Genomic DNA, 22,160 nt, shown 5'->3' on the forward strand with positions numbered 1-22,160 from the left:
CAAACAAACAAACAAAAAAAGCCTAAAAACTCTGAAAACCTCATTTCGACAAGTTTGGGACTGGCTTTAATCGTACCACCGGAAACGGGGGGTGTTATCGAACTAACCTGGCAACCGCCGCTGCCGGCCTGATCAGTAGAGACTGAGGGGAAGATGGTGGACCTGGCGGCAGCAGCGTGCTCAAAACTCCGTCCCAAACATTTTGAGAAATATTCATTGTCGCAGCCTGGTATTAGATACAGATTACCCGGGGACAATCACAGATAATCCACCGTGAAAACCGCGGAGGAAGTGACTTTTTTTCCCCGGCGGACAACTCTTCGTTCGCGGACTGAAGAAAGCGCAGAGTCGCTGATGGTTGATGTGAGCGAAGGACGCTAGCAGCCGCCAACCGAAGAGCCAACACAAGTGCGAAGCAGCTGAACTTTCTGAACTTTTTAATTTATTTTTTGGTTTATTATTGTGTTGTCGAGATAAACCGTCTTCTCCCGCTGCCTTCACGCCGACTATCACGCCTGCGGGGACCGGACCAGGAGTCGAGCTGAGCGGGCTAACTTCAGCTAACGCCGGCTAACCTCCGCTAGCTTCGGTGCTAAATGCCGCGGAGTAAAAAGGGGAAACGTGGCTCCGGTAAACCGGGTAAGTAGCACCAGCTTCCGTGCTAAGCTCACCATTCATTAAACCAGTAGGACTGTAAAAACAGTCAGCGTCATTACACGATGTTTAGTTTGGGTCACCACACCTTCACAAACCGGACCAGCGGGACCACGTTGGCACCTTGTGCCATATGTCGTGAACGGTGAGGCAGCTCCTCCAACTTTCCCCCGGTTGTTTCAGTCTGCCGTATGACCTCACGTCTTTTCGGCTCATAATCAAGTTAACAGGCTCCGCATTTATAGTGAAGGCACTTTTTTGGATACGTAGCATAGTCAGAGGTATCTCTGGAAAAAGTCTGGTGCGTTTTTGTGGTTGGGTGAAGATTTCTGCAGAGATTAGCTAAAGCTACACTTGCAAAGCGCAAAGTGCGGTATTTTTAGCAGCGGTGCCGTGCCAAGTAGTAGCAGGCAGCTAAAGAGGGATCACCCGTGCAACAACTGGCTGTTCCGGTACATGTGCGCAGAGACTGGGGGCCTGCAGCTACGATGGCGCACACGTGTCTTTTCTAAGTAACTGGACAGAAGTTGTGCGGAACATGCATGTGTTTTGTAAATGCTCCCTCAAGTTTTTTGTTTATTTTTGGAGTGACGTAACCCCCGATAGCGCACACGTGCAGGCGCCTAAAGGCTCGCGCACACGTGTAGATGTCTGTGAATGATTAAACAAAGAGACACGAGGTAATGGATTAGAAGTTGATCAGGTCGATCTGACGCCTTAGTGCTGCCTGTTGTTTATTATGGAAAATGAAGCTCACTTCTTTTCTCCCTTGTCGTCATTCCATTCTGCATGTTACCAACCTTCCGTCCATATTCCCCAATTCCTATTTCATCCATCCATCCATCCCTCCGTCCATACCCCATGTCCAGGCTCTCTTCGTCAGGAGGTTCTTCAGCTGCAGTTGTCGGCTAAAGCATCCGTGAAAGGTAACTCAGGCTTGTCTGAAGCTCTTGAAATGCCTGCAGTAAATCCACCTGCTACTCACAGTCTTCGTAACCCACCATGTTTTTTGTTCTCCCAGGTGCACTTAAGAAAAACTCTTCCCCTTAGTGCTTACTTTCTTCCCTGACTGGCTTTACACTGCAGCCTCATTGTGGCTTTGCTGCACATTCACATCCAAATCACTTTATTTGTTACTTCAGTCCTCATGCATGTCTCATTAACGCTCCACCATCACTTCTTTAAAAGACGATCATCGAGGGGCTTTTAATTAAAAGAAGTTTATTCACATCTGACCCCTTCATCCGTCTGCTAACATCTGGGCTCGCTTGATCCCTCCACGTCTGAGTGTGCTACCATTGTGCGGTTGATTTGTTTTGAAGGCTTTAACATGTGCAGCATCTTTCTCTTACACCACCAGAGTTTGTATCTTGCATTTCCAAGTGAAGGGTTTCATATGCAGGTTTCCTGATGTTGGAAGTAATTTAGCCTCGGATGATTTATTCCAAGCACTAAGTAGAATTAGTGAGTCCAAATTTTATTTTTGTCCAGCAGGTTCCCTAATTGTGAGGGCAATGTTCCTTAGGGATCCCCCAGCAAAATGCTCGTGCAGAGAACACAGGTTAATTTAGTCTTATTTGGCAGTGGCCTGGGGGCTAAAATGAGCACCCAGCTCACTCTTGGACTTGTGATTGCCTTGTAAGCATGAAATAGCAAAGTATAGACATGTGAGTCGTTTCAGGAGGTTGTATTTCATGTAAGTGTGCTATGCTGGTGTTATGTTCTGATACTGAATGACTGCACTTAGTTGTAGGTTTCCATGCAGGTGACTGAAAGAAAAATGTTTAATCTGTTAAAAGGCTGGAGTCCCTGAAGGCCGTGAAGTTTTTGTTCTCAGATTTTAAATGTACTTTCTATGCATCATCGTTTACTGTAACTTTAAAATTGTTGCAGGTGTTAATTATTCAAATAAGTAATATGCTGTATGTGATCTTGCATACTATATAATTTATATAATCTGGAGGCGTTGCTTTGTTATGCCAGATCAGCACTAAAACCACTGACACATCCAGTTTTACAACTCACTGTGTAGTATTGTATTCTGAGTTAGGTGAAGAGGTGACTGTGTCATTGTTACAGTGGAGTTATGGCCTTAAGCAGTTATCCTGCTGTAAAACGTGTCGGGTTAATACTGAAGCGGGAGGTGGACAAATCTTACTCCTATCAGCCAGAGCAGTTTCAGCAGAATAGAGGAGCCTTTATATGTGAGTGTAAACAGTAGCCAAGATGAATGGCTGAACTTTAGCCCAGTGTACTCAGTTTACACATTACCAGCTCAAATAGACCAGTTATTTTGTTGATTGCGTTTAGTTTCTTTTCTTAATTTTTTTACTGACCTGAGCACAGGTTGAACCAGCTAAAAGAATCAGAAAATGTGCTGCTAAAGTTGTTATATTTGCTGGAGAGCATTGGACTTTTACCTCAAACAGAATGTAACAGAAACACAATTAGGTAAATAGATATTCCCACTGAGAAACTAGCTCATAACTACACCCCCAAACTGTACTGCTGCAGCAATAACAGTGGCCTCTGTGTTACCTGGAGTGGCCTGGTTGACCTGAACGTAAACACACACATGGTCTGACCATTCTGGATGATGCACACTCAATAAATGAATGGCCACTCCAGGCTCTAGTAATCCCACCAACAGTAAAAGTCCTGAGCCAGCAGGAGCCTGAGGGTTAGCTTAACTTACCCTGCCTGGTTTCCAGCCTCTGTCCTGTTCAGTCTGTGTGCAACAGACTGTCCCTTTCCTTAACACACACACACACACAGAGCAGGGTGCACGGAAACATGTCGACTCTAACTGGCACTAATAAACGTGACGGAAAATTGCAATGTGAAAAGTCCTTCATCTGCTTTTCTTTGATTAACTAACCCAACTTCCTGTGTATCAGTGAGGCTGATAATAGATGGGGATGAATCATTGTTATGAAAGAAGGCGTGTAAGATAACAGACAACAGTGAGTGTGTGTAAGTTAAAATATATTTTTGCCATCTTTTTTTCTTTTGTTTGAAAGTTACCTTGCACGCATTCGCTCTAGATTCTGTGTAACTGGTTTTTGTAAGTTGGAGGTTTTTCTTTTTGTCTCGTGTAGAAACTTGTTCAGTCTCTCAGGAGCTGATCAGATCCCTGACAGAAGCCTGTGAGTCTTTGGTCCTGGCTTGAAGCTCTTGTAGATGACAACTGATTGTCATCCATTCCTGTGCGTTCATGTGTCTATATAAAAGAGCCTCAGTGGTGGTGTACAGTTACTGACAGACAGCTGAGCACATGAGTCTTACAGTCAGCTTTCCTGAACGTGCCATTACTCACTGCTGACAAATGTCATCCACCCAAATTTTAATTTCACTTTCCCAATAGAATTGCCTCTTCTTGTTTGGAAAGTTTTACATGTTTCTTTGACCTAGTGTTGCTCATAATTTCCTGCTCTGTCACGCTACCCAAACAACCGCTGCTCACCGTGCGTCCTTTGATACTGCAGTGTCAGCAAAGTCTAGATCAAGCTTGAAATCATGTTTCGCCTGGTGAGACTTGCGGAGGAAAGGAGCTATGCAGACATAACCCGAGCTGTGAATATATCTCATCTAGGTATAACCCACCCTTCGTGCCTCATCTTTCTTCTTCGGTGTCTCACTTCATCAATTTTCTTCTGCAGGTGCTAAAAATGGGGTGAAGGCAGAGTCGGGTGCCAGCGATGATGAGCTGACGTCCGACATCCTCAGCCACTACAGCAGTGCCAGCGAAACCACTTCTGTACTGGATGATGGCCCAGGTCCGTATGTGATTGCAGAGTCTACTGTACCTTCACGGTTAAGAGTATTATTTATTTTGGAAAATGTGCAAAGAACTGCTTACAGCAAACAAAATAAATGTAGCCTGTCTTTTAATTCATGAACATAAACATTGGGGAATAGCTGAATATATATTTTTTAAACGTAGCATTAACCTTCAACCTTATCAGAATCCATGCATGTCCTTATGTATGTTTGTGTGCCAAACCCAGGCAGTGAGCAGGTGGATGAGCAGACGGCCCAGGAGGAAACAGAAGACAAACTCAAACAGTGTATAGACAACCTGATGGATAAGAGGTGAGTTTTCTTTTGTCAGTATGATTTAAAACAGATTTTGTAAGAAGCAGTATTAACAAATGAACAAACCCTCCATCGATGTTGTTCTGTCTTGCTCTTTGCTTGTGTCGGTGTCAGTGCTAAGACTCGTCTAGCAGCCCTCGAGTCTCTGCGACAGGCCTTCTCCTCTAGAGTGCTGTACGACTTCCTGACAGAGAGACGCCTCACTGTCAGCGACTGCCTGGAAAGGAGTCTTAAAAAAGGTGAGGCAGGAGTGTGATGTGTGTCGGAGCCAAAACAGAGTGCTGTATACCAACATGTTAATCAGATCAACTTTTATTTAGCACGACGTCATTATTTTGTATGTTTACATGACACTCTGTGTATGTTTTCTGTACATCTACACAAGAACCATTTAAGCTTTGCCTTTTACAGTAAGTGGTAGTGCTGAAGATATGACTCTGCAGTCAATATTAGACGCAGTACTTGAAGACTGGATCACTTTGATTGATTCTCCTGTTCCCCTCATGTGTCCAGGCAGCGGCGAGGAGCAGGCAGCGGCGGCCACAGTCTTCGCCTTGCTTTGTATCCAGCTGGAAGGCAGAGATGAAGCAGAGGAAGGCTTCAAGATGCTTCGGCCCATCCTCACTACCATCCTGAGTGACAGCACTGCCAGCATAGCAGCCCGTCAGAGTGTGAGTAATGACACAAACCTTCTCTGATATTGTGCTAAACAAAAGGAGCTCAGGGTCGTCTTTCATGTACATCAACACAGGCTGATGAGACTCTGCTGCAGTGTGACATTAGCTGCAGCCATTTAGACCTTTCTGTCATACTACGATTATTTTTGTGACATGGGTTAAAATGTTTAGGAACATGGGATAAATGACTGTTACTCTTTGACTTTGCTGCAGTGTGCCAGAGCTTTGGGGATGTGCTGTTATGTCTCTGCTGCTGATGATGGAGAGGTGAGAACATCTTTTTTTGCAGGGGGTTACAGGGTGATCTTACAAAAATAGTCTGACTGTTGTGATATTTTTTAAGGTAATAAAAAAAGTAGTTGAAGCTTTCAGTCTACCCATTGCTCTCTCCACACCTAAAGTATGTAATATATAACAACGACCTACAGAAGTTTCCCAGATAAATTTGTTTTTTTAATCAAATTGTCATCATTATTAAATGTGTATTCACCACCACATTCCTCATTGCATTCTTTCTCTTTTTGCTTTTAGGACTTGATCAAGTCCATGGCCCTGCTGGAGAGCGTGTTCATGTCTTCCTATCCCAACAGAGAAGGAACATTGCCCACACCCAAGCCTGGGAGTCCAGTCCTGCACAGCGCGGCCCTACAAGCCTGGTCGCTGCTGGTCACCGTCTGTCCTGCATCTAGACTCAGAGTGCTGCTTGGCATGTGAGTGAAACAAACTGGTCAACAGAGGAAAAAAAAAAACTTTTGCAGCATGAACTAAAAACTGATAATACTTGATGCTCATTTTCTTCACTTGGGTCTTCATGTTAATTAAAAAGTTAACTGTAGTGACTAATGGTGTAACTCATGGATTTTATCTCTGTTTTCATCCTGTAGTCATCTCCCAAAGCTGCAGGTGTGTCTGCAAAGCAATGATGTCAACTACAGGATCGCAGTGGGTGAGACCATTGCCCTCCTGGTCGAGCTGGGCAGAGAGATAGATGAGGTAAACACACACGTGAAGCTTTGAGAGGCACATTTTTGCATGAACTAGATGGAGCACACACATTCAGATCATTAAGCAAAACAGAGGGTTGCAAGTAGGGAAGCCCTTATCTCATGGACTGACAATACTGTTCTTCACTTTCACATATCCACGATTAACAGTTGTTTTATTACTGTACTGAAGTTTTGTCCCTGATGTGTGTACGTTTATAGGAATTCGAGGTGGAAGACGGTGAAGGTTTGTGTGAATGTCTCAAGAGTTTAGCCACAGACGGCAACAAACACCGCGCCAAGAATGACAGGAGGAAACAACGCTCCATCTTCAGAGAGGTGCTACATTACATAGAGGTATGTTTTATAACTGCAGCAACAGTGTTTATTATTTTACTTCTGTTAGTAAATCACTCTGAATTTTATTTTATTTTTTTTAAGTTGTGACTTTTCTATTGCCTTTTGGTTTGACTTCTACCTGTCTGTGGATGCAGAATGAGGACTTCACAGAGGAGAAGATCAGGTTTGGAGTGGAAAGTGTTTACATTGATGGATGGCTGAGGAGAAGAATCTACTATGCCTTTAAAGAAATCCTGGAGTCCGGAGTCAGACACCATCTACAGGTGAGGAGTTGCACCAAAAACGACTCTGCTTCATACAGGATGTCAGTGATATCAGCCCCAGTGCTGCACACTAACCCAGTAATTCCACACATAAATGAGTTTCTCCAGATTTTATTGGATGCTGAAATCAAATTATGAATTTTATAAGTTATATATTCACTTAGCCAACAATGTGTGCAGACTATTGAGGTTCTGAACATAAAATTGTCAACATAGATGTAGAAACCCATGTTAATAATTGTGTGCTTGTTACAGTTCAATCCACTACTCAGAGACATCTTTGGTCTCGGCGCTCCGCTCATCCTGGATGCTGCTGTTAAAGGCAACAAGATCTCTCGGTTTGAGAAGGTAAATTCATGTCTTCTAGCCTCGATTCTCAACCTGCATTTGAGAACAATCTGTTCTTTAAGCACATCATAGCACTTTCCAGTGTTTTCCTCAATTAATATGCCGTGCTTACCTGCTTTTTCTCCAACAGCATCTTTTCAACTCAGCTGCCTTCAAGGCCAGGACGAAGCAGAGGAACAAAGTCCGAGACAAACGTGCTGATGTCATGTGAGAGGATTTAGTAAGACAGGAACTGACAGAGATACTATACAATGCCTTTTAACACTTTGTCAAACACAAAGACTCAAAATCACAGAGGGGCTTTTTCACTTGTGCTTTTCAGCTGCAGTTTAATTCTCCAGACTCAACATCTTTTTTATGTAAGATGAATAATTTAGTACACAGTATTTTGTGCCTACAGGAATTGAGATCTCCAGAGATCAGAAAGGTGTTTCAGAAAATGCAAACCGTTCAGTTTCACTGTGAGAATCAAACATTAACCTGATACATTTCAGATCTGCAGAACATCAACCTTTTTGAGTCTGTGGCATATTGTTCTTCATACTCAGCTCAGGCTGCTCCTCTGTAATTTTACTGAGCAAACTTTTTTCTTTGTCCTCAAACCCTGAGTTTCTTCTTCATCTACCAAACCAGAAACTGACTTGCAACCTAGAAGAAAATATTTGTGTGAGTGGGGTTTTTTTTTTGAATTAACATCATAAAATAACACGAAATACAAAATCCCTAATTAAAAAGTGAATCAGAGTTAATATTGTCATCTTTGTATTAATATATTTTTTAAGAGGAAAAATACATTCAACCAGCTTCTAGTGAATAATTGTATTGTATGTTCTAATTTATAATGAGCAGTACTGTGTAATTTTTAAGACATTTAAAAATTCTAAGAACTGTTTACAATTATGGGATGAAGACAAGAATTTCTATTTTTTTTCCTGATGCATTTGTAATGTGGGTTGGGTGGGTCGTACAATCTAGTACTCAGTGCAGATACACTGTATCTAGGGATTTATGGAAAAATGAACTTGAATTGTTCAGTGCATTTGAACAATGTCCTCCCTGTGGAGCAGTAAATCCATGCAGGCCACTAATCAGAACTACTGGGGCTGTAGTCAGGTTAGCATATAAAGTTTAGCTTGCTAATGGAAAGGTGTAAAAAACAGACAATTGTCTCCAAATTTCAGTACATGTATGAAAAATTTTGCTGTTGCCCTGAGAGCAACAGGCCACCTGTATTACAGCTTCAACAAACTCTTATCAGTAGTTCTGTAATTAAGGCGCATGGAAAAAATATGGATCAAATGAAATAAAGAGTATTGTCAAATGAAAAAGGTCTTTTTTGCCGTTTCTATTCAGGAAATACCAGAATTGAGCAGAAACATAGTGGAGAAAATACATCTAAAACAGATTATGAATTTGGTGGGACAGGTTGAGAAGGGACTACCTACTATCCACTGCTGCTACACTGACAGGGACCCACTTTTTAATGTTGGCCAATACTTTCACAAAGGTCCACTTTTACACTGCAAAAGATGAAATGTTTATCACTTCAACTGACAATAACCTTGCTGTGGAAATTTTCCACGATGCATAAAAGAAACTAGAAGATATTTGAAGTTTACAATTATCTAGTCAGGAAGAATGCCAAACTGTTATGGCCTATTCTTTTAGGAGATAAAGCTGGTTGACAAAACACCACTGGTGCAGGAGTAGTATGCAAGTAAACAAAACCTATAAAATGCTTATATTAAGGTTTATCTGCTTTTATTTGGAAAAAATGTAATTAAAAACAGGGTTTTATTTTGAAAGCCTAATATGATACTTTGAAGTACATTATTAAGTTTAAGTGTGAATATTCATTGTACGTTAGAGAGATTAATTTTCTTCCTCTGAACAGCCCTAGACTTTTATTGTGAAAGTACAAATGCCTAGAAGCTGAACCAGGGCAACTGGACTTTTTTTTTTTCTCCAGTACTTTTATTTTGAATATGGACTATACTTCATAAAGGTACAGTATCTTCCTCTTTATACTCTATAAAGTATAGTACATTTTCCAAATGAAAAGCTCTGATTTTAATTGAAAAGCATACGAGTACCCTGCTGCATGACACAATCAAAATAAAGAGTAGCAAAGTAACTGGGCTGGGGAAATAAATAAAACAGTCCAGTTACTGTGACTCAGCTTCTAGATACTTTACTGGAGATCATTTTTAACCCTGAGACTTTCACAATAAAAGTCTAGGGCTATACAGAGGAAGCAAATTAACCTCTCTAAAGTACAATGAATATTCACTTGCATTACATTAGGCTTTCACACTAAAATCCTTTTTAATTACATTCTTTCAAAATAAAAGCAAGTTAGCCTTAAATATGAGCATTTTATAGGTTTTGGTTACTTGAATACTACTTCAGGCACGAGCCATTTTTACCAACCATCTTGATCTCCTACAATAATAGGCCTTAATTAACAGTTTAGCAAATGATTTTCCCTGACTACATAATTTATTTCACAGAATTTTCAGGCAAACACTGCTGACATTAGAGTTATTATCAATTACAGTAATATTAACCTTTTCATATTTTGCAGTGTAAAAATTAAAAAGAACTAAAATGACAAGAATAAGTTATACCTTGACTCTCTGCCGCTCCCTCGCGGTCACTTTCCTCCACTGCAGCCTCCCCCCTTCACGAAACAAAGTGGTATCGTCCGTTCATGAAAACAACATGGAGATGCTGGAAAAGGGAAAAACAATTATTGTGAATCGCTGAGTACAGTTCAGGAGATGAAGTCATTTATGTGGATAAATAAATCACCAACCAGACTGAAGCAGCGACTGTTTTAATCCTCCGGGCAGGAGCTGCCAACAACGCACGCTTTAAGATTCGTGCACGCGCCTGTCCTGCACCGACTGGGTGACAACACCTTCAGCTTGGTGCTTTAATGGGCGCTCCAGACACGAATGGAGTCCAGACAAATCACCGAGGTTTACGGAGAAGTCAGCGGCTTCCCTGTGCCTTTTTCTGCACATGTGAGTGACGAGCAGTTCCCGGAGTTCCGGGTCTACACGGTGACTGCAGGTAACCTCTTACACACCTGTGCAAAATAGCGAACATTATCTGTGGGGGTTGCACAATCTGCATCCACTAACACTCGACTACGCGACTTAAGCAGGTTTCATATTTGAAAATGCTCAGCAGCTATAACACAACGATTAAAGGCTGTTACAGGAGGGAGCTCGGTGTTGTCTGGTTTTTGGGTGTTCAGTACGGTGGCCGATAAGGGCAAAGGCGCCGCTATGGCCGAACACAGCAAATACAGAAAACACATGCAAAATACTGTAAAACATGACGGCCAAGTGTTTAAAAGAGAAAGAAACGGAAAACGTACCTTTTTACGTCGCCTCTCTAAAAGTTGTCCAAACTTTGTTCATAGCGTCCCTCGGTTCGGGCTCCCCCTAGAGGCCTGGCGCACTTAAACGTGGACAAACCACTGACAAGATTCTGTCATCACTGAAAAAAAAATACAGCTATAAAAGAATGCCGGGAAAATCTGACATGATGGACTGAGGATGGCACAAGAGCAAAACCTAAAGTGTCCAAAATTAAACAGAATTTATTCTCTGGGGAATATGAACATGCTCAGTAAATGTTAAGGGCTTGTGTACACTGTACCCTGAAGACTGGGCCTGAACATGTTAAAAAATCCTTAAGTCAATCAAACTGAAGTATTGGACCTGCAGCTGATTGGGGAAACAACATCTGGGCCTTTACTTAAAAGCAGTGTGAGCAGAACACACAGATGAAATGGGAAGTTAAACAGATCCTTGGGTATTTAAAAGCTCAAATAGAGAGCATGAAAACTTTGTGACCTCTTGCATATCTCTGGATTTACAACTGGCTCTCTGCTACACCAGTGACCATCTCTTAAGGGCTTAAAAAGATTTACACTGTAAACCCATCTGTTCCTCTGCACTACCATTCACCTGACTGTGGTTTACTGACTGCTGTGCAGCACATTGGATTGTGGGTTTAGGAAGGGACAACCATGTGCTCCCACAGATTGAACAACAGTATAAAAGCCCTTTAGGCTCCATGAGATCTTGGAGCAGGTGGAAACTTGCTTCAAACAGATTTTGATAAGCTAAATACTGTATATAATAGACACATTATAATTAGAACCTAACAGGTTTTGAGGCTGAAACAATAAATAAATAAATACTTGGCACTTTTAACATAAGCAAAGAACACATTTGTGCCAAAGATTATGTGAGTATAACTTGTGTTTAGAAACATTATGAGGAATTATCTCACCAACCCTCCCACAGGGGTGTCAAACTCCAGTCCTCAAGTACCACTGCCCTGCTTCTTTTCCAGCTATGCCTCCGCTTGCATCTTCTGATTGGCTGAACACACCTGATCCAGGTAATCAGCAGTGGGTAGAGCAGGGATATCTAACTATCTGGGTAGAGCCAGACTAACTCTTCTCTTATTCTATACATAGTGTCAGTCTGGAGGGGAGGGGGGGCAATGGACGGTGAATAAACCAATCAGAGAAACTATATGACTTAAGCAAAGTGACGGCGAGACAAGCGAATGACATGTGATAGCATAGAGACGCTACTGCAAGCTAGTTGTTTTTGTTGTAAAACATGAGCATACATGGTGTTATCACTGAGTAAACAGCAAAAGACAGCTGTAGAAAGCTTTGCAGACTTGGGACTGGGATTGAGAAACGTTACAAACGAGTCAGTGCATATGTGTAAGGCTTTTTAAATCTGATTGGACGACTGGAGAGTCAAGCCCAGCCCACTGCAGATAAATGGCTGTGATTGGCCCAGCTCTTTTGAGGTCAATGGGGTTCTGGACCCACATTCTTTTGCTAAGAAAGGATTGGGTCTGACTGACCAGGCTACAGTAGATATGGACAGTGTATTACAAAAAAAAAATCCCTCATTAGCAGCACTCAGTCAAAAACTCACTTTAATGGAAGAAACCTCCAGCAGAACTGGGATCAGTTTGGGCGACCACTTGCCTCGACTGGTTGGGGTGAGTGGACAGACAAACTGTGGAAGAGAGAGAGCACAAAGTTAGTGACATTCAATGGTGGCATATACATGTGATGGGGAGGAGAGGGTGGGAGGGAATGATGGTGTTGGTGGGAGCTCAGTCCACCAATAGAGAGTCCTCAGGCAGTCTGGGCCTATAGCAGCATAATTAAGGGCTAGATCAGGGTCACTAGTCCTAACCATAAGCTTTATCAAAACAAAAGATTTTAGGTCTAGCCTTAAAAGTACAGAGGGTGGCTGCCTCCTGAAACCAGACTGGTGTAATGCAATTTCCTAAATTCAATAGTTATTGGTCAGACAAAAGACTTTGGGGAAATACTGTTACATGTTCAATTTCGATGCCATAGGTCAGAACAAGATCAAGGGTGTGACTGAAACAGTGGGTGGGTTTATTAACATTTAGAGAGAAACCAATGAATCTAATATAGAATTAAATGCAGTGCTGAGACTTATTTTCAACATGTACATGAATGTTAAAATGACTATCTGAACTAAGCACTAAATCAGACAGGAAGTCTGGAAATTCAGTTAAAGACAGGTGGACGGTCCACAATGACAAGTAGAACTGGTTTTTGTGGTTTCCAGTTAGGATGTGAGAGACTAAGAGTGAGGTCCAATAAGTTATAATTGTTCTGAGGATGAAAGTTTAATAAGGTTAAGTGGAAGATTGCAGATACTCCTCCACCTTCGAGGAACATAACGATTTTTTATGAATCGGGGCTCTAAGGAAACTGCAGAGAGGCGTTTTAGGCTGAGTCTCTGGATTGTTAAAACCTTAGACTTCAGGTTCGCTAATAAACTGGACCAGATTACTAGAGCTGAAAGCTGCACCATCCAAAGTGGGATGGATGCCGTCCCTCGCTACTAGATCAGGTTTCCCCCAGAAAGTGGCCCAATTGTCTATAAAGCCCACATCGTTTGCTGGACACCAGCTAGACAGCCAGCGACGGAACAGCATGCGGCTAAACATGTAGCTAAAGCTAAAAAGCTCATTTTAGCCACCTCCAATTGGTGTAATCTAGTGTCATTACCGCCGATGTGAAGAACAATCTTACCGTATTTCCGATCAGCCTTAACCAGCAGCTTCAGGTCTGATGCGATGTGGCTCTGGCCCCAGGCAGGTGACGATTCGTGGGCTTCACTTTAGCAGGAAGTTTCCGTCGGACAGCTAGCTAACAGGCTAACCGCTAACGGGGCTAGGCTAGCTGGCTTTGGTTCGAAGGTGCGGAGCTTCCAGTCCAGTATTCCTCGCCTCCAAAGCTGTCCGAGGCTTCCACGTATTCCAGGTCTCATTGTGACTAAAGGACGCAGAGGAAAACCTAAACTTGTGGCACATCGAGCCGGAGAGACGGTGAGAGGCCATGATAGCAGCTAGCTAAGCTAACTGCGAGGCTAACGACCACCTCAACTAACAAGTTCAGTCTGGAAATAACGAGTTACCGGACAAAACAGACGGTACTTGACTAGTACAGGAATATGTGCCGGTTTATGAGTCGTTGTACAGAGACTTCTAGTTAGTTTTTAGGTGAGTTTGACTGGGACTAGTGTTATACTCGAGTCCGTCTGCTCCATACAGTATCAGTCACATGTGCTTCAACATGCCCAAATCACGTGACCGCCACCACCGAGATCTCATTACGTCACATGACGTGTCGAGCTGCTTCGCGTGAATTTTGAAGGATCGATAAATAGATATAGATAAATAGATAGATAGGCAGTCAGATATTTACATAGATAGCAGAGGTGGGGAGTAACGACGTACAAATACTTCTACTTACTGTACTTAAGTAGATTTTTCAGGTATCTGTATTTTACTAGAGTATTTATTTTTCTGACTTTTTACTTTTACTCCCTACATGTAAACACAAATATCTGTACTTTCTACTCCTTACATTATCAAAACAGGCTCGTTACTTTTTCACCCTCCGCGGTTGATGACACGACGTAAAAGACGTAACTAACTAGAGAGGAAAATGTACAGGTGTGTACAGGTTATGACAGAGAGAAAACTCGCAGTGCGACATGGAGGAAGAAAGGGATCCAGGGAGTGTTGCTGAGTCTGATGACGATGCAGCAGATTCGGAAAAGCCAGACATTCCCCATCCAAAGCCGTATTTAAAAGAAGATTCATAATAAAAAATAATAAATAATAAAAAAGATTCATGGTGAATATGTTTTGCTCCCTGTACCGACACTTTGCAGGTTGTTAGGAGAATTTCCTTTTTTGAGTCGAACGTTTTTAGTTTTGTGGACTTATCAAAAGATGTATTGTGCATCATTGACAGAAAAAAAGACGTTTACGTTTTTACTTAAGTACATTTCAGACCCTGTACTTTCTTACTCTTACTTGAGTAAAGGAGTTGAGTCAGTACTTCTACTTTTACTAGTCTTTTTTTTCACACAAGTATTTGTACTTCTACTTAAGTATAGTATGTGAGTACTTTTGCCACCTATGATAGATAGATAGATAGAAATTTACACCAGGGAGTTTCAATATGTGAAGGCTTTAAAAAGTCTGAGTCACTGCTCAAACCGTGGGGTTTTTGAGATATTATAATTATTATTAATATTGCCATTAGTTATTTGAATTATAGCCAGAGAGAGAGTGTGACTTTAGGTTTAGGTATATTTAGTTTATCAACCACTGAATAACACACAAACACAAACACACACACACACTCACACACTCACACACCAGACAGACACAGAAATAGAGTAGATTTAGTAATAGATAAGTCAGAGAGTGAGTTGAGTGACTTATAGAGTTGGGTGAGATTGTGTGGGTGAAAGGTGACAGAGTGATGGATGAAGAGCCTAAAAGAGCTGGATCATAGGCCTGATTTGTGCTCAGGAGCTGACGTACAGCAGCAAAATGTCCTCAACCAGCATCAACCACACTACCAATACAATTTTACTACTAAACATATTTACCTCATCGAGGCTGCCTGTTATACAAACTCCTTTAACTGTTGTATTATCTACAGACGAACACAATGACACACCTTTGACAAAATAACTTTTAAACATGCAGTTCTCAAAGACAGTCAGCAGATGTCACTGTTCTATCAAATGCTTCGAGGCAGTGTGTCGTTTTCAGGCCAGTTGTGTCAAACTGGTTCACTGCTTCATAAAGCTTCGATTTCACCATCACTAACTGGAGCTAAGCTGTGAACGAGCTGTGCAGAAACACACTACACAACACGCTGACAACAGGAAGTGGATACACTTACCGGAAACAGAGCATATTGCTGTTTAATGTAGGGAGACAGATGAGTTACAATGCACTGATAAATTATAATAAAGAGCAAAATAACCAGCACAGTTACCCATCATGCAGAACCTGTATGTCTGACAGAGACACCAAAAACATTGCAACACAAATAAATGGTTTTGAATAACAAATGGCTGGGGCCTTAATATGCCTGAGATTATAAAATAATCGTATTTTAGTTTTTATTTACCTTCTTTTTATTAAACCCATCTTGCAAAACTATTCTTTGTGTCCACACCCAGAGTGGAACCAGATCAACCTGGTCCAGGGCTGCAGGCTTCACTACACACAGCAGTGGACTCTGATTGCAGACAGTAACAACCATAACAGCGTCAGGACTGTGCTCCCACCAGGACCCTGTGTACCTGTGTCTGGAGAGTGAGTTGCCACCCAATACTAAAACCTGGTAACAATTGTAAATGTCAGAAAACATTAGATAGTTGGCTTTGCTGGGATGATTTTTCTTCTCACCTCACTGCGGAGACGTACAGGTGTACCTCAGGGTGTGTCAGTGAGCACACTTCAGAACACACCCAACCACATCCCTCAGATGTCTGAATTAAACCTTTAACCCAATGTGACAGTAAAACACTGCTCTTCTGTCGCACTTTAATTGAACCAAACCGAGTTTTAATTTCTGATCCGGTCTTCAGGTTACTACGTGGACTCTCTCCCAGTCGAGGCCTCAGGGCCGTTGTCAGGGAGACGGGCAGCCACCAGCTCCTAGAGGTGAGAAAAGAGCACAGAGATTAGTGTTGGAGCATTTTGCTAGATTGTTGTTGTTTATGGTTGTTGCTGTTTAGATATGGGACTGCCATGGCCTCAGGAAATGCCTCAACCTGACTACCCTGAACAAACACGGTCGAGTGTACGACGATGGTGAGATAGATGTTTCTTTGTTTCCCCTAACAGCAAGAAAAAATAATATTGCTCACACACTGACATCAACCTACTGTATAGTGTGTGTGTTTTACAATTGTTGCACAGCCTATGGGCTTTGTATTGTTGTGTGATGAAATAAACACTTAAATACTGGTGTGTGTGTGTGTGTGTGTGTTTGCAGCTCAGTTTGGCTGTCTGTCATGGTCAGAGTGTGAGAACAAGCTGCTCTATGTAGCTGAGAGGATCAAGAACTCATCAACACAAACACATGATGAATCTGTATGTGGGAAGGTATCACACACACACACACACACACACACACACACACACACACACAGAGGTCTGCCATGCAGAAGCAGAAAATTCATTTATTCATACTAACAACACAGAAATGTGCATGGCTTATTTTCTTTTATGTGTGTGTGTGTGTGTTGTTGTACCCAAACAGGACAGGAATGTGTACTGTGAGGACTGGGGCGAGGCTCTGACCAGTAAGAGCAGCCTGGTGATTTGTGTGGTGAACCTGCAGGACAGCACAGTCGGTGTGCTGCAGGGCATTCCGACTGAACTCTCACCTGGACAGGTGAGGTCACTTTTTAATTACACTGCAGCATTTCAGGGTCTTTTTGGCCTGTTAGTGTACTGAGGTCCAGTTTGAATATAGTGTCCCAATATGTATTTGTATAGATTTACTAATATAATAAATCACAAGCTTTACAAATACTCAGACAATCTAACATCAGGATGTTCTTGGCTTTAATGTTCTGCTAGTTTTGAATGTTTTCCCCTGTAATTAACAGATTTTCTCCGTTGTCCCTCAGGCTCTGTGGGCTCCAGGAAGTCAGTCTGTGTTTTTTGTCGGGTGGTACCACGAACCCTTTAGACTCGGACTGAAATTCTGCTCCAACCGCAGGTTAGATAACCGCTTTGGTGTCTGACTCAGCTTAAATCAGCATGAAACCAGCAGCAACATAAGCAGTGAAATAACTGCGTGTCTCTTCCTCTGTAAACGGTGTTTCAGGTCAGCGTTATTCAAGCTTGACCTGGATGGACAATGTGGTGAGTACACTGCCTTTGTCTCTTTGCTAACTGATCAAACTTACTCTTCCTGCTCATCTGACGTCTGTCCCCCGTTTTCCCTTTAAACCAGACCGTCTGTCTGGTGACAACCTGTCAGTGTTCTGTCCCAGGCTGAGTCCAGATCGGTCCACGCTGGTCTACCTGCAGGGACAAGTGTTTGGTCCTCACAGTCAGTGCCTCAGTCTGCAACAGGTAGTGTGAGTGTGTCTTTGGGTGTATGTGCATGTATATAAGTGTGTTCCTGGTGTTAAACTGGGACTCTGAACCCTCCGCAGTTGGACCTGAAGAGCAGGAAGACATCAGCACTGTTGGATGTTATCAACAGACCAGAGGCTGGTAGGTCACATACAAAGATACTTACAAGTGTGGTTCATGGGATAGTGTGTTGGTCTGCCTGTCTACCACTTCGTTATATCTTTTTTAAGAACACACAAATGTTTCCCAGAGGATGTATCTGACTGACTTTGCCAGAATCCACCAAGAGGTTGACAGTTTTGGTCTTAAAGTCGTAACTATTAGAGGGATTGCCATGAAATTTGGTACAAACATTCAGTTTCCCTTCCGGTAATAACTTTGAATTGCAATAAGAAATGCTCCTAGTGAAGATGGTCAATGAGTTTTAAGGAAGGGTGGGAGATTAGTGCAATGCCAGAGTTAAATATGAAAATTGTACTTCCCTTCATATGTGTGTGTTTCAGGGGAGTTTGCAGGCGTGTATGAAGCCCTGCCATCCTGCTGCTGGTCTGCAGACAGTCAGAGGGTGGTGTTCAGCAGCGCCCGGAGGAACTGCAAGGTACCGCACCTGAACCTGTTAAACATCTGGTACATAGTACTGCTGCATAAGACTCAAACAAGTTATAGTTGTTCCTATTATACACCCACGTTCCTCCATGACTCATGTTCTCTGTCCTCTCCACCAGGATCTCTTTATGGTCGACAGAAGATCAAAGAAAGTCACCTCCCTCTCTGATAGTAAGAGTCCATCCTCTCCTCCACCTCCTCTTCTGTCCACATCCCCATCTCTTTTTTTCCCTCCTCCTCCTCCCTCTCATCCTCCCCCCTCTCCTCTGCTTCCACCTCCTCCTTCCCCATGTTTGTTTCCTCATCCACCCCAGTCTCCTTCTCTCCCCCTTCTTCTCTCTCCTCTGTCACCTCCTCTTCCTCCCCTCTCCCCTTTTCTTCCACCTCCCCCTTCTCCATTTACTCCCCTTCTTTCTGACTCTTACCTTCCTCCTCCTCCATATCCTCCCCCTCCACTTTTACATCTTCATCATCCGGAGCACAAGCGAGAACTCGAAGGTACGACAAGACCAGCAGACTCAGTGTTGCCCCCAATGTCCTGCGAGAAAGTAAAAAGTTGCAGAAACAGGTGCACGTGCTAAGATGACACAGAATCAAAGACCAATATATTTTACAGACTACTGCACTCATAATAGTAATGATTAGTTTGTCTGTTCAGATGTATATGTTTTAATAATGGAACAGTTTTGGTCGGTTTAATTCAAATAATTAACATTTAGACCCTGGAAGCAGAAATTCAGTGAATGATTTTCTTTCAGATGGATCCTTCAGATATCCAGGGGCTTGGCTTTAGATCATCCATGCCTGTAGTTTTTCTCCAGTTTTCTATCTTTCCATCATTTGTTCTTTCACTTTCTCAACCCCCTTTTCTCTCCAGGTACCACTGATTTTTCCAAAGTTTATGGAAGCTGGAAGCTGCTGACAGTCCAGAGGGATCTTCTGGTCGTCTGCTGCTCTGGTCCCAGTACACCACCCACTTTGGTCAGACAGCACACACACACACACACACACACACACACACACACACACACATCATCAAGCAGTATGCCAAAGTGCTGTTATTAATTTGCTTAGTTTATTAATTTATATGTGTTTTTTGGGCCACATGTGTTCAGAGGGTGGGGTTCCTCCCCTCAGCAGGTGCCGCTGTGACCTGGTGGACCCTGCAGCAGCCTGACATGACCTTTGACTTCCATTGGGCAGCTGTGGATGTTAGACCTTCCCCTGAAGAGGACAACACACAATATCGTGAGCTTTCAGTGGATCTTTTGATGTAAGACTGTTTCTGATGCTGAGCTCTGTTCTTACTTTTTGTCTTTCTCTCATCAGCTGGTTTAGACTTTGGGGCCATTCTGGTCAAACCATCTCATCCCCTCCATGACGCCAGGATACCTCTGGTTGTCTTCATCCATGGTCTGTGTATATCTAATTACTGTATTTCTGCTTACAGGGTGTAAATCCTTTAAACAGCAGCTCAAGAGACTTTTTTAATACTTGTTTGCTCCCTTAGGTGGCCCTCACTCTCAGTTTCCTGCAGAGTGGAACTGCACCACAGCTGGACTGGCTGAACTTGGTTTTGCTGTGCTAATGGGTGAGAAACTTAGGTTTCTTTTTTAAGCTGTAAATGTCTACATATATGTTTGAAAATCTTTCAGGTTCTGTTTGATATAGCTGGCTTCCCTCTGTCTGTCTGTTTATCCAGTGAACTACCGGGGATCCACTGGGTTCGGCCAGCACAGCATTTTGTCCCTGATTGGTCAGATTGGAAGTCAGGATGTAAAAGATGTGCAGGTAGCAACAAATATGAAATCTGCACTGAAACACATTGTACTGAGGTAGAAGATTAGCACAGCTTTTATCCTTAAGCAGCTCAGTGTTACTGTGGAGATTACTTCATCTCTGTGTGACTCAGTGTGATTCACTGTTGTCACCCAGAGGGCTGTACTTACTGCGTTGCAAAGTGACGCGACCCTTGACCCCGAACGCGTGGCTGTCATCGGTGGTTCTCACGGGGGTTTCCTCTCTTGTCACCTGGTTGGTCAATACCCAGAGTTCTACAGAGCATGTGCAGCCAGGAACCCCGTCATTAATGCTGCTACTTTATTGGGAACCAGTGACATAGTGGACTGGTGAGGCACAAGCACAAAACAACATGATGCACACAAGTTTGAGCTCCACTGTTCAACATTTAGACCATTTCTTCTCTCTTCCCACCTCAAGGCGTTACACCAGCGTGGGCTTTCAGTATTCCTACGACAAGATACCCACTGCTGAAGCCCTGGCTGCTATGTTGGAGAAGTCACCCATCACACATGCTGCTCAGGTTAGAGACAAGCTTCTCCATAAACTTAATGAAAATCTCTTATTTCTTTTTCACAAGTAAATATTATGATCCAGTGGTTCAACTGAATTAGAAATGATCCGAAGAACTCACATCAAATCAACATTCAAATCCAGCCATTCATTTTCCAGGAATAAAAAGTTGCTGCTATCAGTTTTTAAATCCACTAGAAGAAACATGAGGAGTCTGTTTTATTATGACACAGTAGACGTATGTGTAAACATACCTTTGTATGCTGCAGCATGTATGTGTTTGTGTGCAGATCAAGGCTCCAGTGCTGCTGATGCTGGGAGGCAGAGACAGACGAGTGTCTCCTCACCAGGGTCTGGAGCTCTATAGAGCCCTGAAGAGCAGAGCCTCACCTGTCAGGTACAACAAAGCACCAATAAAGACCAATAAAGAAACCCAGACAATCCATCATAGCCTGACAGCATCTGAGGAAAATAACATCTTGACAATGAGACTATTGTTGTGATGACTGTGATAATGAAAACTGATTTTAGTTCTGCTCATGACTGTTTGTCCTCGTAGAGTGTTGTGGTTTCCCGAAGATGGACATTCTCTGTCCAGAGTGGACACACAGGCTGACTGCTTCCTCAACACGGCGCTGTGGCTGTCTCAGCATCTGTGAACACACAAACAGTGGAGATTTGCTGAAGGAGCTCTGCTTCATTCTCGTTAAAGGGGATAAATTAGTTAATTTTCAGAGCAGTTGACCATCTTTAACACTTCACTGCCTTTAGATTCACAAAAACACATTCTGTATGTTACAGTGCACCAAGTCAAAGCATGTAATAAAGAAAATCTTTCAAACTTCTGTCTGTTTGCTATTAGATTTATGGCTGTTGAAAAATGCCCATGACATATAGTAAATGTAATTTACACAATGTCCAGCAGATGGCAGCATTTGCCTGTAGTAACTTCCGCTATTCAACCATTTATCACACCAGCTTTATGGTGAATAAGCAAAATATGTGTGTATCAAATTCTAAGTGTTTTAAACAAACGTGCATGAGAAGCATCAGTGCAAATGCATAAGATCAACTTCACAATAAAAGTTGCAGCTCTGCTTCCACTGGCTTTGTAGTTTTCACAAATCGTAGTTACAGGACAAAAGAGAAACCAGAGAAACACAACTGGGAATGTTACATGTAACTTTAACATCCATACTTCAAAAAATCTGATGCCTTATAACCACACAGACCATCTACAACCACTTGAAACCTAATCTGGAGACTCTGAGGGTCTCGACCACCTTCCTCACTGAACAAATAGTCCTCTGTAATGTTGACCTTTTTAAGACAAGGTCCAGCAAGGCAATCACTTCCTGTCTCTTTCCCTC

General features: G+C 42.6%; 2 protein-coding genes and 2 long non-coding RNA genes across 9 annotated transcripts in view; 2 read left to right on the forward strand and 2 right to left on the reverse strand.

Moving 5' to 3' along the window:
- The first annotated feature begins 128 nt into the window (after positions 1-128).
- On the forward strand, positions 129-8,708 carry ifrd2 (interferon-related developmental regulator 2). 2 transcript variants are annotated; one of them, XM_026332882.1, is made up of 13 exons: positions 129-639; positions 1,524-1,580; positions 4,314-4,430; positions 4,662-4,746; positions 4,864-4,988; positions 5,263-5,420; positions 5,640-5,693; positions 5,958-6,136; positions 6,311-6,419; positions 6,632-6,766; positions 6,904-7,032; positions 7,288-7,380; positions 7,511-8,708. In XM_026332882.1, exons 1-13 carry the CDS (start codon positions 597-599, stop codon positions 7,589-7,591), a joined length of 1,365 nt encoding a protein of 454 aa, XP_026188667.1. In that variant the 5' UTR covers positions 129-596; the 3' UTR covers positions 7,592-8,708. The 2 variants fall into 2 exon arrangements, with proteins under 2 accessions (XP_026188667.1, XP_026188668.1); XM_026332883.1 differs by lacking the exon at positions 1,524-1,580.
- Positions 6,760-14,049, reverse strand: LOC113145797 (uncharacterized). Of its 2 annotated transcripts, none has more exons than XR_004463116.1 (6): positions 13,499-14,049; positions 10,766-12,440; positions 10,196-10,471; positions 10,008-10,110; positions 7,493-8,028; positions 6,760-7,413 (listed from the first exon to the last, which is right to left on the reverse strand). It is a non-coding gene; the product is annotated as an uncharacterized LOC113145797 (long non-coding RNA). The 2 variants fall into 2 exon arrangements; XR_004463117.1 differs by lacking the exon at positions 6,760-7,413 and having other exon boundaries at positions 7,680-8,028; positions 10,766-10,887; positions 12,357-12,440.
- LOC113145794 (acylamino-acid-releasing enzyme) lies at positions 10,313-21,635 on the forward strand. 2 transcript variants are annotated; one of them, XM_026332880.2, is made up of 21 exons: positions 10,313-10,455; positions 15,957-16,092; positions 16,368-16,443; positions 16,518-16,593; positions 16,778-16,887; positions 17,045-17,179; positions 17,418-17,509; positions 17,618-17,655; positions 17,747-17,868; positions 17,952-18,012; positions 18,375-18,469; positions 18,597-18,648; positions 19,355-19,458; positions 19,593-19,725; positions 19,807-19,890; positions 19,988-20,068; positions 20,180-20,268; positions 20,413-20,606; positions 20,698-20,800; positions 21,081-21,187; positions 21,350-21,635. In XM_026332880.2, exons 1-21 carry the CDS (start codon positions 10,338-10,340, stop codon positions 21,447-21,449), a joined length of 2,106 nt encoding a protein of 701 aa, XP_026188665.1. In that variant the 5' UTR covers positions 10,313-10,337; the 3' UTR covers positions 21,450-21,635. The 2 variants fall into 2 exon arrangements, with proteins under 2 accessions (XP_026188665.1, XP_026188666.1); XM_026332881.2 differs by having other exon boundaries at positions 16,778-16,875.
- LOC113145798 (uncharacterized) overlaps positions 15,857-22,160 on the reverse strand; it is an 85,367-nt gene continuing 79,063 nt past the window's right edge. For 2 of the 3 annotated variants that reach the window (XR_003297275.2, XR_004463119.1), the window contains 5 exons: positions 21,045-21,443; positions 20,427-20,603; positions 18,903-19,015; positions 17,700-18,462; positions 15,857-16,437 (listed from right to left, as the gene is read on the reverse strand). This is a non-coding gene — a long non-coding RNA (uncharacterized LOC113145798). The remainder of the gene's footprint in view (positions 16,438-17,699; positions 18,463-18,902; positions 19,016-20,426; positions 20,604-21,044; positions 21,444-22,160) is intronic. The other variant, XR_004463118.1, reaches the window with a different exon arrangement.

This window comes from Mastacembelus armatus, chromosome 7 (genome assembly GCF_900324485.2).
Source record: "Mastacembelus armatus chromosome 7, fMasArm1.2, whole genome shotgun sequence".
Classification (NCBI taxonomy): domain Eukaryota; kingdom Metazoa; phylum Chordata; class Actinopteri; order Synbranchiformes; family Mastacembelidae; genus Mastacembelus; species Mastacembelus armatus.

Excerpts from the sequence above, each read along its gene's own strand:
- ifrd2 (XM_026332882.1), top strand. The coding sequence starts at position 597 with ATGCCGCGGAGTAAAAAGGGGAAACGTGGCTCCGGTAAACCGG. Across the intron at positions 640-1,523 it reads ACGTGGCTCCGGTAAACCGG|GCTCTCTTCGTCAGGAGGTT; the intron begins GTAAGTAGCACC and ends CCCCATGTCCAG. Across the intron at positions 6,767-6,903 it reads AGGTGCTACATTACATAGAG|AATGAGGACTTCACAGAGGA; the intron begins GTATGTTTTATA and ends CTGTGGATGCAG.
- LOC113145794 (XM_026332880.2), top strand. The coding sequence starts at position 10,338 with ATGGAGTCCAGACAAATCACCGAGGTTTACGGAGAAGTCAGCGGCTTC. Across the intron at positions 19,459-19,592 it reads CCAGTACACCACCCACTTTG|AGGGTGGGGTTCCTCCCCTC; the intron begins GTCAGACAGCAC and ends ACATGTGTTCAG. Across the intron at positions 21,188-21,349 it reads AGCAGAGCCTCACCTGTCAG|AGTGTTGTGGTTTCCCGAAG; the intron begins GTACAACAAAGC and ends TTGTCCTCGTAG.